Source organism: Chiloscyllium punctatum, chromosome 15, assembly GCF_047496795.1.
Source record: "Chiloscyllium punctatum isolate Juve2018m chromosome 15, sChiPun1.3, whole genome shotgun sequence".
In the NCBI taxonomy this organism is placed as follows: Eukaryota; Metazoa; Chordata; class Chondrichthyes; order Orectolobiformes; family Hemiscylliidae; genus Chiloscyllium; species Chiloscyllium punctatum.
In genome coordinates this window covers 70,043,410-70,061,052 of record NC_092753.1, presented here as the reverse complement: position 1 = coordinate 70,061,052, position 17,643 = coordinate 70,043,410, and the positions used below count along the sequence as shown (strand labels likewise).

The 17,643-nt window shown below is 37.9% G+C and overlaps 1 protein-coding gene across 3 annotated transcripts in view; it reads right to left on the bottom strand.

The window, feature by feature from the left end:
• Positions 1–5,017: 5,017 nt before the first annotated feature.
• LOC140486371 (sentrin-specific protease 7) overlaps positions 5,018–17,643 on the bottom strand; it is a 119,705-nt gene continuing 107,079 nt past the window's right edge. For all 3 annotated transcript variants that reach the window (XM_072585412.1, XM_072585411.1, XM_072585413.1), the window contains 3 exons: positions 13,500–13,568; positions 10,657–10,807; positions 5,018–5,343 (listed from right to left, as the gene is read on the bottom strand). In XM_072585412.1, coding sequence (XP_072441513.1) covers positions 5,212–5,343; positions 10,657–10,807; positions 13,500–13,568 — 352 coding nt within the window. In that variant the 3' untranslated portion in view covers positions 5,018–5,211. The remainder of the gene's footprint in view (positions 5,344–10,656; positions 10,808–13,499; positions 13,569–17,643) is intronic.

Genomic DNA, 17,643 nt, shown 5'->3' with positions numbered 1-17,643 from the left:
TCCCAACAACCACCCTTTGCAGGCCATTCAGTATTCTGTATGTTTCACTTAGATCCCCTCCCCCCACCTTCCTTCTTAAAGGGATAAATAAAGGTTCAGCAGCAAATGAGCTGAGGCAGTGGTAGAGTCATACATGTTAGGGCACTGGATATTGGCATTTTAATGACATGAATGGTCAATAGCTTGTCTCAGTGTCATATATGATGCAACATTACATTAACAGTCTAGGTCAACTTTAGCCAGTTGCTAAGCAGAGGGATGGAGTGTGTGCAAGAGACCAAATTTAACAAAACAGTCTTTGCAATAATAAAGTGGAGGAAATTGCCATTCATCTAATACTGGATGTCAGACAAGCAGGCTGACAATTTAGCGACAGCAGAGAGAACATGGTGAGGTAAAGTTGAGTATCTATAACTCACATGTGGCAACAGGCGTGTATTTGGATGATGTCACCAAGGGGCAGAATGCAGCTGCTCAGAAGTTTTCAAGTATAGATCCTAGAGGAAACTATAAGCAACTGTGCCATATGTGGACACAGGGAAACTTAAAAAAAAATTACAAATGTTTTGCTAGAAATGATTAGATATCATAGTTCAGAACAAATCATCTCATGATCATGGATGAAATTTAGTTCTTACTGAAGCCTCTCCACATGTTCCACCCAAGCAGTTAGTGTATTCTTCCATTTTCTCTTTTGACAGCACCCCCCTACATATCTGCCAACCTACATTCTATGACAAACATTTCATCAAGATATTTTGAAAATATCCTTGATCAGCCTCTGCACAGAGGTGACTTCTAATACCATCACAATTCACCTTGTGAAGCTGAGTAGCCCACTCCTGCAATCATTTATATTGTACTCTCCTGTGTTCACTGGTCTCTTAATCTCTTTTTCCATATAAACTTTCCTAACCATATTCACTGCTAACCTCTTGACCCTTTCCTATACCTTTCAATTGCTATCAAAGATAAGGCCTTCTCCAATTATTCACTTGAAACTCTACTCGCTTCTGACTTCCAACCCAAATTGTTCTATAAATGTCCTTGAAATCACTCCATAAAATAAATTACAATTACTTCAACAGCCAGATTTGTATTTCCTACTGCTCCAAATATACTCAAACTCCAGTTTCTGCTTAGAATGCCCTAACGGTTACTTTTATCCTGGTTACTTTCCTTTACCAAAATAAAGACTACCTATTCAACTACTTTTTGCTGCTTCCCTTTCACTTTGTGCTAACCATAAACACTCGTCGTTCTCTAGATTCTCTCACCTCCGCTCATTCTGAGCTTAGCTCATGCATAATACCCACCTCCTAATTTCATGCCTTTTACAGCAAATTACTGGCCATTCAGCTTCCTTTCAAGATATGCTCAGCTCCCTTAATGCTAACTGATGCAGAAATAGCCATTTATTGCATATGGCTGGTTTGGGCATTGATTTCCGGTTTGACTAGACCAAAGAAGTACTGTTTTTCTAAAAACCAGGCATCACAACACCAGGTTATAGCCAAACAGGTTTTTTTTAAAAAATTACAACCTTTTAGAGTATTGTTCCTTTGTCAGGTGAAGTATTCTGCAGCTGACAAAGGTGTGGTGCTCTAAAAGGTGGTGATTTCAAGTAAACTTGTTGGACTACAACCTAGTGTTGTGTGGCTTCTGACTTTGTCAACCCCAATTCAATTGGCACTTCTGCATTTCTAAAAAATCCAGATTCAGATTCAAAATTCTATCAAACATACTCCTCATTTTAGGATAATTCTGGAACGTAGAGGTAATTCCCAGTTTCCTTGTCCCCATTACTAGTGATTTCATGATGACTCATTCCTTCTACCCTCCACCTCCAACAAGTATAAACACAGACACTATTTTTAAAGATCATCCATTCAACTATTTCTGCTGCATCTCTCACCTTGTCTTATGCTAACCATAAATTCTCATCTTTCTCTAGATCCTTACCTTCACTCATTTTGAGTTCATCTTACCTGAAGACCCACTTCCCAATCCTATTTCCACCAGTGTGCCACCGTTTCCTTTCAACATTCCTATATTAGCCAGTGACATTTCATGTCTACCCTCTCAAATCTTGTCATAATATGAAAGATGTCTTTCAGAGCATCCCTCTCATTACCACAGAAAAAAGGTATCAAGCAAAATCCATTCCAGTGGCTCATCTTTTTTGAATATGGCAACTGAAACTATTGAGTGTTGTTTACTCAAGATTTAAGTTCAACAAAGCTTTTATCAATTATATCTTTCTAAGAATTGAACCTGGCATTTTGTTTACATTTTTAAACTGTTAATGAGTTGCTACTTTTAGCAATTTGTGCATCCATACCTTAGATCCCTAGCTTGACTTTCCATGACTTAATGTAGAAGGCACTTGTAATTTGAATGGCTTGACTATATTTTCAATGTATTCTACATTAGTTTTAATGTTTATATATCCTATCAATAGATTTTACCTACTCTAGTTGGATTGGAAGTGGCAGGTTTAATTTACTCCAGTAGGATTATGTATGGTGGATGCAGTTCACTCCAATATGATTATGCTCCCAAAGACAGAGCAGCACAATTTTCATAATGACAAGATAAACTTTGTAGAATTGATCCAGGGACACAATTCAAATGAATGACTGCAGGCTTTAATAACAGTCACCATTGGCTACATGGTTCTGCTTGGAAAATTCTCAAAAGATACCACATTGTCCCCCAACATCATCAATCATTCTTTATATGTGGATTACAACCTTTATACGCAGTATCCTTATAGATAGTGTTATTTAAATTGTTGCCTCTCCTACAGCATTTTAGCACAAATAGTGTTACTGAATACATTTGCATTAGCCTGTCTTGTCCAGTTATGACCACTACACTAGTGGAGTAAAAGAAACTGATGCAAATAAAGAGATCAAATAAAAAGTCATTTGAAGAGGGCATTGCTCGAGACTGGTAGTTGTTTAGGCAGCCTTGGTTCATATACCTAAGAAGAGACAGAAGCAAAGTTATTTCCTTTTACAATGTTTTAGACACATACAAAGTGTAATGATGAACATTAGCCACAAGACTTTGATATGCATTATGTTAACATGTTGAATATTAAATTGGCATTGCCTTGTAGGCAACAGACTTCAGCTTAGTAAGTATCCTGGGTACTTGATATTTGTTTCTAATGTAATTTAGTGATCTAGTCTTCACTTTCACTTTTGTTTTCACCCATTAGATGTACCTAATAGTAAAGCATTATTCCCTCCTGATGTTATCGTTTAATTGGAGCTGTTCTTTCAAGTTGGTTTAAGTGGAAGAGAATAGAACAGTTTTGATTATTATTTCTGAAATTTTATTCACTGCGCCCACGCTCAACTTCCTAGAGTAAAATCCTACTAGTTTGGACAAAAAGTCATGACTAATCTGAACTGTTGTTAATATGGCACTTTGCTGTCTCACTGTGAAGAGTAATAACGTTATTGTACGTTGTAGACTTGTCAGAGGTTAGTGAGAAGTGAAGAGTATAACATTGATTGCCTGTTCATGATGTCTGACCTAGGTTCAACCATAACTCATCATCAACACACCAATTCAGCACAGAGAAAATACCAACTTCTTGGTTCCCAATTAGGTTATTTACAAACACACTTGTGTCCATGCATTGTTAATTCAGTATTTGACCATGCAAGAGGTGTCCAGCAATTCTTTGAATGGTTATTCTAACTAAATGTCAATATTGATCTATGTAATAGCCTTCATAGTTTAGCAGAGAAAAATTAAAACATTCTATATAACATTTGAACAGCTACATGATTAAAATTAATATCATTGTCCTATGAAATTTAATTGCTTCATTTTCATTTGAGCTGTCAGTTATTTTTGCAAAACATTCAAAATTAGTATACTATTTCTATATTTACACATTTGGTTTTCTAGGTACCCAGATAAAATCTTTCAGACCTGTTTCAAGAGCAATGAAAATTACATGTTGGAGGAACAGCGAGAATGAATGGACTTTCCAAAAGATTTATTTATTCTTTCTTCTGCTCCGTACCCCTCTTTCTTGCTGATATTCTACCTCCCCTCGCTCATCACAAACTTGAAATCAATAAAAAAAGGTCTTCAAAACCAAAATATGAAATGGTCAACAATGTTTTTGTCTTTGATTTTCCTTTAGGTCTTTTTATATCTATCATTCCAAACTTTGCAATTCAGACAGACAACTTGCTCTTAAAATGAATTGTCTGCTAAAGCATAGTGGATAGTTCACAATGACTCAAATAAAATCTCTCAGGTTTGCACGTCTTCTTTAATAATAATTAACTTCTGCTCAGCTTCTTCCTTTATTCTCTCCTTTGTCTGCCTTCTGAACCATATTCCCATCTCAAAGGGTAGATCAGGATGAAGAACACACTGAATGGGAAAATTGCAAGGAAACTCACATACCAGTTTCAGCATTTGGTCTGATAACATGCTATGCACATTTGTTCTAGCCAAAATAAAATTAGTTACAATTAGATCCCACAAATGAGCTTTTATACAACTGGATGATGAAAGACTAGACCGGGACACATTTTATTTTGCAATAAGCACTGGCTCAAAGGATTCAACAACAGCAGCAATAACAAATGGTCATCCTTGCTGCATCTTTTTGAAAAAAAATCTTAATGGCTCGAAGTTCCTTTCAGCAAAACCTGCCCGTGTACCGATAGTCATTACTCAATCTGCATCATTGTTAACATGTTTACAACTTAACGTGGTCTCTTTTAAGCACTCTAATGGAAAGATATCTACGTTATGAAAAGAAAAAGTCATCATTGATTTAAAACTAGAAACTTGTACCTTAAAATAGCATCATTTCTTTCAAGATAAAATTGCAATGTACAATTTCAGAACTGAGTCCTCACCTCCTTCGCTCTGTTCCAATTCATGAATAAGCATTTTAACAATTGCCAGGGCAATGGAACTAAATGAATCGTTGATTCAATAATGGAATAGCCAAAAACAAATGCAAGAAGCCAAAAAGTCAAACAGTATAATTTATTAAACTGTACACCACTATAAACAGAGCTAATTGAATGTGCTACACATTATTGGTCAGCTGGTTCAAAATTTACAGTTGAATTTAAAAATCTTCATATTTCCAAGATGTGTGGATACTTGATGATCAGCAGCTTTGAAATGATCGGTTACAATATCTGTCCTTCATTTGCAGGTTCATTAGTTATCAGTTCTCTGCTGGCTGTGTAACTGTAGAATTAAATCTTTTATTTCCTCCCGCTTTTTCTTTACCTCCTCTCGCAGAAACCAATTATCCAGCTGCAAAGGTAATTCAAAACTTGTGATGGGTTTCTGTGAAAAAGAGAAAAAGAAACAAATTTTGCAAAGAAGAAAACAGGCCAAAGTAAGAGTAAACAGTGTTCTGAAATTAATTCCTCAATACTTATTTAAACAAAACTCAGTTAATAAATTGAATACATCACAAAGCTATACTAAATGGCCCAAGACTCAAAAATGCTCAGAATAAGTACCAAAGCAAAACTTCACTCTAGTGATCAATAAAGTATCATCTAAAATTAAAAGTGATCCCACCATTACAAAGGATCCTGATGAAAGTGGTACATTGCACCACTTAGTTCTCTCTGCAACCTTAGATAATCATTTTTCATCACCTTCCCTCTGTTGACCAGCTTGATATACTTCACTGATTTACATAATCTCTTACATATCCACTTGTATCCAGTGGATCTCAGTGCCAGAGCCTTGCCTCCCCACAGAGCTGCGAGTTGGGTTGTGAACTCTGAACAGAGGTTTTATTTGTCAGATAAGTCATTTTCATACTTTCTGCTCCACATCATTTATGTGTGGGAATTGTAGCAGTTTGGGAAGGCCTGGGGTGGAAAATGCACACATCATCCACCAAACTTGGGATCCCATTGTGAGGGCCACAAGAAAATGTATTTCTTCCCGCACTCCATGTGTGCATGCTGGTGTATTTTCCAAAGTGCAAAAACTTAAAATGTCACTACCAGATTCGATATTGTACTATTGATGTGGCTTTCGATGCTATGATTCATCAAGGATCTGCTCTGCAAAGGTCAGTGCATGTTTACATTAATCACAATTGTGCAAGTTGTGCCATGCATTGCAGTATTTGTGCCATTAGAGAAAGTATCATAGAAGTATAAAGAAAATGGCATATGGTTCTGCTGACATGCCTTGTGCCTCAAACTGACAGCTCTAGCTGTTTAAAAAAAACTCTTTTATAGGTTAATAAAAAAAACTCTGCATCTACTCTCGATTGATTGACAGGTTCACTGCTTTAATGTTGAAATGGGATACTATTTTGTTCTGAACATCTCAGGACTTCTAGCTGAAAGTCTGTTATGACAGCTGTAGCTATTATGAATTCCAAGCTAAGTATCAAAAGCAATTAATGACATCAACTCAGCAGGCCATCTACTAATCCAATATGAGAAACTTAAAACTTAGTAATAGCAGAATAAATCTAAATGTGATTTTTTTTTTGTTTGCAAATTGAATGTGTACATAGTTCCTGAAGACTATCTGTAGTATATATTGGATGATTGGATATGAGGACTCACAGGAGAACATGGGCAATCTGGAAGGGGCATGAAATACAATGGAGTTTAGTGAGGCAGCACTAGATCGAATTGCGAACCCCCCAGATGAAGCGACAAAGATGCCAGATATAAATAACAAATTGATCAGTCATGTATTTTGCAAAGTACAAAAGTACAGAGGTCAAGGTTTTCAAAATGAACCAGAACAATCCCAACCCAAAATCCTACTTTTGCCATTCCCTGATCCTCACTATACTTTTCCAAATACAGCCCTCAGGCAGGATCATGCATTATATAATTAATATTAACATGAATGTACATTTTCCCATTCCTGATGACGGACTCTGGTCAGAAACATCGATTCTCCTACTCCTTGGATGCTGCCTGATCTGCTGTGCTTTTCCAGCAACACACTCTCGACATTATCCCATTGCAACCTATTACTGATGCAGCTTGGGTATTATAATGGAATCTGAATTCCATCCAATATCTTTACCAAGAAAATTACCACGTTAGCTACTACTAAGGGTTTCTGCTATTAGAGACAGAGTCCTACAGCATGGAGACAGGCCCTTTGGCCCAAACCGACCGAAATATCCACCCACTATAATCCCATTTCCCTACACATGGCCCATGTCCTTCTAATCCTTTCCTTTCCATGTATTTGTCCAAATGCCTTTTCAATGGTGTTAATGTACCCACCTCAACCAATTCCATACGTATACTACTCTGTGTAAAAACGTTGCCCCTCCAGTTCCCTTTTATTCTTTTCCCTCTAACCTTACACTAATACCCTCCAGTCCTTGATTATCTAACCCTGGAAAAAAGACTAAGTGTACTCACCCTACCCATGTCTCTCATGATCTTATACACCTTGAAAAAGGTTTCCTCTCTGTCTCCTACGCTCTAAAGAAAAAAAGCTTGACCAACCTCTCCCGATAACTCAAACCATTGAGTCTAGGCAACATCCTTGCAAATTGCTTCTGCACTCTTTCTAGTTTAATAAACACCCTTCCTATAACAAGGTGACCAAAGCTGAACACAATACTCCAATTGTGCCTCACCAATGTCCTGTATAATTGAAACATAACTTCCCAACTTCTATATTCAAGGCCAGTGTGCCAGGAGCCTTCTTCACTGCCTTGTGACCACTTTCAGACAACTGTCAACCTCAACTCCAAGATCTCTCTTATCCACCACACTTCTTAAGGCCCTACCATTTATCATGAAACTCCTACCTTGATTTGACTTTCTAAAATACAAGACCTCAGACTTGTCTATTTTAAACTCCATTTGCCATTTCTTGGCCCACCTCTCCAGCTGATCAAGTTTCTGCTGCAATTTCTGATAACCCTTCTCCCTTTCCAATATACCACCTATTTTACTGTCATCAGCAAACTTACTAATCATGCCTTGTACACTCTCATCCAAATCACTCATATAGATAAGAGTAATAGGCCCAGCACCAACCTCTGAGGAACTTCACTACTCACAGGCCTCCAGTCCGACAAGCATCCTTCCACTATTACCCTCTGCTTCCTACCATCAAGCCAATTGCCAGCTTGCCCCGAATTCCATGCAATCTAACCTTCCAGAACAGCCTACAATGTGGAACCTTATCAAAGGCCTTACTGAAATCCATATAGACTACAACTACCGCCGTACCCTCGTCAACCTTCCTGGTCTATTCATTAAAGATCTCTAACAAATTTATGAGGTATGATCTCCCATTCACAAAGCCAGACTGACTACCCCTAATCAAACTCAATCTTTCCAACTCTGTATATCTTCTGTCTTAGAATCTTCTCAAGTATCTTACCTATCATAGATGTTAAGCTTACTGGTCCATAGTTCCCAGGCTTTTCTTTGGAGCTCTTGTTGAGTTATGACAGAACATTCGCTACCCTCCAGTCTTCCGGGACCTTACCCGTGGCTAACCATGATGCAAAATGTACTTTTTATTTCTCTTCTGATCGTTTTAGCTTCCCACACTGAAGGGCAACATTTCCTCCATCTCTCAAAAGAAAAATTATAACTCTCCTGGACCCAAGAACGCACAGAGAATCTCTAAAAACAATTCCTATAACTGGCATCTCACAATAATGGAAATTTTAAAGTACAATGCTCTATTTTTAATTTTTAGTAGAGATAATTGTACCCACTTCTCATGCTGAATTTTAATCAATGCTCTTCTTGTGCAAATAACATCTCCCACCTTGGTGTGTTTGCATGGCCATACTTAACTCTAAGGCTTCAGGCATTGTTTGGGTGTCCAGCCAATTCAGCTTTACAATTCTTCCCTTTGAGTTTGAGTTTTGGAAGTCTGTTTTTTTAAATGAGCCTCTACTTTGACTAACAACAATGACACTAACATTTTCTCAGAGATTGCTGCTGCAAACAGTCTCCTGATCCACTTAACCCGATTTCTAATCTAATGCACTTAAAAGACCCTGAAAGCTGATGTCCCAGTTTGAATTTTGCTTTCAGCCTATTTAGTACAGCTTTTCAAATTCACTCTTCCCTCCTCTCATTAAAAAAAACTATGAATCATAAAGTTGCCTGAAAGCTGACTCCTATAATGCCAGTAAAACATTGCACAGTGTGCTTTCAACTGAAGACCAGCCAATTTCCATAAGACACACTAAGAACTACCAAACTTAGAGGCATGAATTAGGCCACATACACAATTAATTTCTAGTGTTTCCTCTGCATTTTGGTCTGACATCCTTGCAAAAATGCAGTCATAATATAAGTTGACCTACACTCCCAAGTATGCGTTGCCATTACATCCATAAATATATTCAAAATTGCTTTTCCTGCCTTGTCTCGGTGTTTGATCTTGCATTTTTATTAATATCAGGATTCCTTTTAAATGTTTACAATCCCTTTCTAGGAGCATGTTAATTGCTAGAGCCATGGTCAAAAGTTTATACTTCATGTTACTAATCCATGGACATAACCTGCTGCTTCTCATCCTGTACATTCAAACATTTGTTCTATTTTCAGTGACTTTTCTTACTGTAAGTATTTAACTTTAGTACCCATATTTGGTAGCTGCCCTTTGCAACAACAATCTCATTTTGATCAGTAGAACCGAGCCGCCCTTCATCTGAGACTGTCAATTGTGACAGTCTGATCCTTGCAGCTGTGCAAAATATGGCCAAGAAAGGTAGCTGATACATATACATACATAGGCTAACTCCTTTACAACCTGAAAATGTATAATCCACACCAAGAAACTTTGAAGAGCATACCCAAACAAACTGTCTGATCCCCATGTTGCACAATAATTATATTCCCTTTTACCAAGAATTTCTCTCAGGCATCTCCACTCTAAATTCTTCCCTTTTATAATAATCCATGTCTTTGCAATTGAAACTGGTTTCCAAAGACCCTACAAGTATGTGACCAAATTCTTTGAGATCCTAGTTTTAAAAATTGCTTTTCTCTACCTGCATGCAATGCATTGAAATGCTGAAAAAACGTACAGATAATTGTACTCACTTCTCATACTGAGTTCTGATCAAATTTATTACTGATAAAACTTGAGGATTTCAACCAAAAACTAACTGAAAGGGACTACATCCTCTGACAACCTGCAGCAAATTGTTGGCATGGACAGTTGATACAACTACAGACAGTAATTTACAGTTTGGCTAATCTGCCAAAATATTATGGACCATTTCTTCTATTGCTCTTCGCTTCCATTCACACGTTCCATTGAACGTGTTTTTTTACTGCCATATTCATAGCAATTATGTTCATATTCAAACCACATCGCTAAATTCATTGTCTATGTAATTTTAAGTTAAATTTCAAAGAAAAATAGTTACGCCCTCTGATGTCAATTAGCACTTGCTTAGTTTCTTTTGTGGAGAGGTTATGTTCCATTAACGGAATGCAACAATGTCCCCGTTTTGAACATTGTAATTTCACAGATTATAAACACAGAACTCTTATTTTCCACATCCGATTCAATCTGCAAGTTTTTTATTGATTGCTTCAGAAAGTTAATTTGAAAATTTCAGCATAATTGAATTTCCAATGCTTAAGCAACACCCAGTTGATCAAAAAAAGTTACCTGAAAGAAGCTTTCCACATACTGCAGTAAGTAAATGCCACAGTCACTGCTGTTATCTTGCTTAGGAACTCTAGGAACTGAGCCCTTCATGGTTTCTGCTGTGAAACTGCGCTGTCCTCTTTTTTTCACTTCCCATTCAATCTGCAGATACCTATTAAAGAAAATGAGAAATGTATGAAAACAGCAGAACTGTAGTAAGATTTAAAATAACATTCAGCAGACCCAAAGTAAATCAATACTATTACCAATTTGTATTTGTCCAGCACTTTAAATATGCAAACCATATAAATATATAAAATATATATTTAAAAATATGTAGAAGCAAAACATAAGAACAAAAAAAACTAGGTAGGTGGATTGGACAGACAAATAGGGCTCAAGGAATTGGTGGAAAAAGGGATGAGGAAACAAAACTTCAAAGTAAGTGAAAAGCTGAAGGAGCAGTATGTGATGCTGGAAAGGAAATAACTAGAAGCAAACAAGTAAATCAGAATCAAAGCAGCACAACGTGAGAGAGACTGTGGAGATTCAGATGGTCAAAGCAATTGCAAAGTTTGTAGAAAGGAATCCAGAACCAATGCATCAGCAACTAACACTCAATAGGCCAGTGACAGAAGATGATAATTCAGTGGTCCTAAAGTACTGATGCTTTGAATGAATTTGAGTTTATGCAAGGGAGTGCATGACAGTCCTGAAGTCAAGATTAGAAGGGACAGGAGAGTGGATGTGGGTTTCAGGTTACAGTAACAGAGTTACATACACAACAGATAAAGAACGCCCAACTTCCATGGTTCAATTTTTTTATTCAATCATGGGGGGAGAGGGTAATTGGCCAGTATTTATTCCCCGTTTGTAGCTTCCTTCGATTTGATAAGAGAGAGTTGCCTCTGGGAACCATTGCAGCCTAATCACTGTAGGTACTCCCACAGTGCTGTTAGTGAGGAAATTCCAGGATTTTGACCCAAACTCACTAACCGTCAATATATCTCCAAGTCAGGACAGTTGAGTGTCTTAGTGGGGAACTTGCAGGAGGAAGTCTTTCCATGTACCTGCCATCTGTGTCCTTCAAGATGGTAGTGTGGTTGGTTCTTTAAGGTACTGAATAAGGAGGCTTAATGAATAGTTGCAGTGCATCCTGGAGATGACATATACTGCTGCTAGTCTACACCAGTGCTGGTGGTGGTGGGGGAAGGGGGGTGTGAATGTTTGTGGAGGAGGCAAACGCGGGGCGAGCAAAACCACCCAATAGGTATGCTAGCTGGAGGGAATGGGAATTCGAAAACTGAAAAAAGCTGGAATGTCAAGGGGCAAGCATCCAGTACTTTAGAGATGACAGGATCTCTAATTCTTGGACAAAAGCCAGAGTACAACAAAAAACTTCTAGATTCATAAACAGCGTGCTCTTGCGGTGTAATCTATACCCGACAAGAACCACATTATCTAGAGGAAGGCCAAACCGAAACAAACTATGTCAAAGGTGTGAAACGCCAAACGAGACCATATCACACATCTCAGGATGCTGTCCATTCGTGAAAAATGCTCGAATAAAACACCATAACAAGCTCGCTGACCAGTTGCAGAAACATGTCAGTAAGTACGGCTGGACATTGTACGTGGAGCTCAGGCTGTTTGACAAAGATGGCTCCCTATGGAAGCCGGATCTCATATTTAAAAAGGACCAAAAGATCCCGGTTGTAGATATCACAGTGCGGTACGAGAATGATAGTAAAGCACTGGAAACAGCATGGCGGGAAAAACAAGAGAAATATAAACACCTGAATGTCGAGGTCACGGAATTGATGGGAGGCGTGGACCCCAAATACTTTGGCTTCGTGATGGGCGCACAAGGCAAGTGGCTGAATATGAATAACTGCCTCATGAAATTCCTTGGCATCGAGAAATATGATACGTTCATCCAAAAGACATCAAGACTCACTCAGTCACTGACACGTGAACTCTTACAACTCTTCAGTGACAAGTGAGCAAATAACCATAAACGGTGAGATAAGATCCTTCACCGAGCCAAGGACCAGCCGAACCCCACCATAAAAAAATATAAAAATAAAAAATAAAACCGGAGGGAAGCCGGTCCCCAAAATCCTACAACATCACCAACATCAGTAGGTCCCCACTAATAATGACAATAACAACCAGCCTCATATACCACCAGTATCACCTGGTCCTTGGTCTGTGGTGATGCTAGAGAGTACACAAACATCGACGAGCGATGTAAAGACTCGGAAAAGGCACTTCCCGAGTGTTCCAAATGAAGCAGGTTATGTCATGTCCTGAATAATATTAAACTTGAGTGTTGTTGGAGCTGCACTCTTCAAAGTAAGTGGGAAATACTTCATCATGTTCTTGACAGTGTAGACAGTGGCTGTGCTTTGGGAAGTGAGGAGGTTAGTTACTCATTGCAGGATTCTGAGCCTCTAGCATGCTCAGTATTTATATGGCTAATCCAGTTTAATTTCTTAATTTTATTTAAATTTTATACATTATGGTCCAGATCCAACTGAATGGTAATCACCTTTTTCAATTAAATGAGCCTTTTAAATATCCTAAACATTTTATCAAACACAAGTTGTAAAGCAAACTAAAAAGGATCTTCATACTTTGAGGATTCCTGTTAATTCAAATAAATTATCTTCCTTCTATGACTCCTAATTGATAGAATACATTTATGTTTTTACAACAATAACATGCTTTGCACATTCAGTATAAAAATATTGTTCCTCTTTATTTTGATATTCCTGTGAATTGTCCTGACAAGTGCAAGACAAAAATGTTTGACAAAAGATCTGCATACTAAGTGACTAAGAATATACATTATTAATACTCACTCTCGTAAAATTTTTACTGTGTGTAATTGTGAAGCTGCTCTTAGTGAATCCATAATAAGAATGCAGGGCCTGAGAGGGAAAAAAATAATAATTTCAGTTATCACTTCATACTTCAGTTTGATTGCTTAATTTTGAAAGGCTAAAATCACCAGTGTGGTAGACATGAATGACCACCACTACCAACAACACTGACTGATAATTGACACAGCTGAGAGGATTCATGCTTTACTCTTGTAACTAACTACTTTCACAGAAACAAAAGATAGGAGCAAAAGTAGGCCTTTCAATCTCGAGTCTGCTCTGACATTCAACATGATCATGGCTGAACGTGAAGCTCAATCCCCTAATCCTGAACTCCTGCCATATCCCGAGATCCTTTTAGCCACAGGAGCTATATCTACTTCCTTCTTGAAAACCTGTTTTAACTTCAATCTCTTACTGCGGCAGATTAAAAACCCCTGATGAAAAATAAAATTACATCGTGAGATTTATATTCAACTTCCAAAGTCTATCAATCCAAGCTATATTTTCATTGCCTTTTACTGCAAATTCCCTTTTAAACTCTTATGCAGTTTACCAAAAATTAAAAAAAAAGCTCAATATGTAGCACAGACACAGACAACCCATTTATTGAACAAAAACAGAGAACAACCAAAACTGGTAAAATGTAACTTTGCTTCCTGGCATTTTTACTTCAAATATGTTATTATGGACCGTTAATGTTTAAGTAAGAAATCCAAACACCCAGCAATCAACTGGCAGAACAATGCTCTAAAATTTCACATTTTTAAAACAAAAAACAAATTATCTGGCCTATCAAAATCATTTTTTTAAAAATGCTTACAGTAAACAATTACTTATTCTATGAACTCACTTTTACTTGTTACTATCCTCCCAGAATTCTTGAAGGCTCATTCACTTAAAAGGGGACTAACCCAATAGATATGCCATAGTCTTCTGGAATTAATTTTTCCTGCGTGTTCCACGGTTCTGAGGAAGGATTCTTTGGAGGTCCTTCCATTATTATTTTTGGCTACCTGACCTTCCACCCTGGTTCTCACGAACATCAATGCCTCTCCTCCTTTTGGGTTGCAGGCAGACACCCAATTGCTTTCTTTCAGTTTCTCACAGTGGCCAAGTCAGCTAATTATTTGCTGTCACAAATCTCTGAGGACCACTGGAGATTTCTTCCACAAGCTGAAAGCCAGAACAGATCTGCCTAATACTTTTACATCATTAAAAAATTTGGCAGATGGAATATAACGTGGTCAAAATGTGAAGAAATGTTAACTTATCCAATCCTAGCAGGAAAAGCTGACTACTATTTAAATGGCGAAAGACCGCAGAACTCTAAGCTCCAAATGGACTTGGATACCCTGATAAATGAATGTCAAAATTAGTGTGCGGATATGGCAAGAGATTAGAAAGACAAATTGAATACGGTTGCTTATTACAAAGCAAGTGAAACATAAAAGCAGGGAAGGCTTACTGTAGCTACAGATTGCTCCAGAAACCAGATCTGGAGTATAGTGCAGGCTTAACCCAATTGGGTTGAAAAAGAAGATAGAGACAGTTCACTCAACTCATTTCTGGAAGTAAGAGCTTTTCTAATGAAGATTAAGGTTATACTCTTTGAGCAGTTATCTTTAACAAACATAAGATCTTGTATGGTACCTTGATATGGTGGATACTGGAGGAGTTTCTCTGGTTTAGGGTCATGGGGGTTGGCGGGGGAGGGGGGCTGTGGGAGTTGGGGAAAGAGTCTAAAACTAGGGTACATACATAAAGAATGAGGTTTCTCTTATGAAGGAGCGAATAGATTTGTTCCCCCCTCTCAGAATGTCATTAAAATATGAAACACTCCTGGAACATGACATCTATTTAAGGTCGAGTTTGATAGATTTTTGCTGGATAAGGGAGTCAAAGCTTATATGCCACAGATAGGAAAATAAACATGAGACCATGACCAGATCATTTATGAACATATTGAATGGAGGAGCAGCTTCAAGTGTGGAAAGGCATAGGCCTTCTCCGAAGTTCTACGTTGCTATGAAACACAAATGGAGCTTAAGATATTCGCATGATTTAAACTGGGAATACTAAAGTTAGTATTTTCTCTCTTAAAAGGCGACATAACTAATTTCCTTAGACTCTTCAAACAGTAAGCTGCAGCACAGAAAAGACCAAAAATCTGCAACCATCTCATTCAGTTCCCAAACTGAATTGCTTGCTTCTCTCAGCAAACAGATACATTAGTTAAAAGAACTTGCCCCACATCCTGCCTCAGACACCGTGCCATGCTTTGGAATTGGCTCAGAGGAATATAAACAAATTACCTACAAAAATTCTGGAAAATACAGCATATCTTATCCTTCTTTCAAATTTTCAGCACCCACAGCATTTTGTTTATGTAAAGAAGTCTATCTTTAACTAAACTCTGAATTTGTCACCTATTTAGATTGTTAATGGAGTTTTACAACCCTTTTACCAGACTTCCTGATTCTATTACAAGCTTAGAGACAGATAATTCATCATTCAAGTGTATTCACTATTCATTCTGTCTTTGCAAGATAAATACATTCAAGTGTAATAAATCCAGGCCTTGATGGAGTTATAGCTCTGATTCAAGTGCCTTTTTTTTGTAAAGCTCTTTCAGCTCCAACCCAAAAGTTATGGCTTTTAGCTTCAGGAATATGTTCTAAAACACAAAGTGGATTTTCACAATGTTTATGCAAATATTATTGACCTTGTTAACTTATCAAGTCACCCTGTTAAATGATTTTCAAATCATTAGGCAGTAAACTTAAGAGAGCATAGATTCTTTCCTGTCCAATCCCTAAATAGCTACATTTTGCTTTCTTTGTAACAGTTCTGGCAATGTATCCTGCCCAAGAACAGCAGTTGTTTCTTTTGTAAAAAAAATAAAATTCAAGTGTTGAAACTAATTGAAATTTTCCATTAATTTTGTTACAAACGCTAGCATTTTAAACTAACACAATAAAAGAATGGTCATAAGACCATAAGACCATAAGACATAGGAGTGGAAGTAAGGCCATTCGGCCCATCGAGTCCACTCCGCCATTCAATCATGGCTGATGCGCATTTCAGCTCCACTTGCCAGCGTTCTCCCCGTAGCCCTTAATTCCTCTAGACAACAAGAACCTATCAATCTCGGCCTTGAAGACATTTAGCGCCCCGGCTTCCACTGCACTCCGTGGCAATGAATTCCACAGGCCCACCACTCTCTGGCTGAAGAAATGTCTCCGCATTTCCGTTCTGAAATGACCCCCTCTAATTCTAAGGCTGTGTCCACGGGTCCTAGTCTCCTCGCCTAACAGAAACAATTTTCTAGCATCCACCTTTTCAAAGCCATGTATTATTTTGTACGTCTCTATTAGATCTCCCCTTAATCTTCTAAACTCCAACGAATACAATCCCAGTATCCTCAGCCGTTCCTCATATGCTAGACCTGTCATTCCAGGGATCATCCGTGTGAATCTCTATTAAGTTTCTTTATTAAGCTTTATTAAGTTTCTCACCATTTAGAAAGTAGTCCATTCCTATATTCTTTTTGCCAAAGTGCAAGACCTCGCACTTGCTCACGTTAAATTCCATCAGCCATTTCCTGGACCACTCTCCCAACCTGTCTAGATCCTTCTGTAGCCTCCCCACTTCCTCAGTACTACCTGCCTGTCTACCTAACTTTGTATCATCGGCAAACTTCGCTAGAATGCCCCCGGTTCCCTCATCCAAATCATTAATATATCATATATGTTATCAACAAATTACAATTAAGTAATGGCTTTAATACAGAAAACAATATTAGGATCATGAATGAATTGGAGAGAAATGTATGTCAAGGTGCTTCTCTTGTGTTAGGTAGAGATCAGGGAATAAGGAAGCACTATTGAAATCAAGTTCAGCAAATTGCTCAGTAAATCAAAAGGTCTACTCTGTCACAGTGCTGAAATAGATCTGTTCAAAGTCACAAATAACATCCTTCGTTACTGCAAAAGCAGTTATTAACATTTACCTTTTACAACCTGTTTGTATTCTCGGACATGGCTGACCCCATCCTCTTCATAGAGCATTACAGCGCAGTAATGTTCCACCAATCTGTCATATCAATCTGAATCTGGATTAG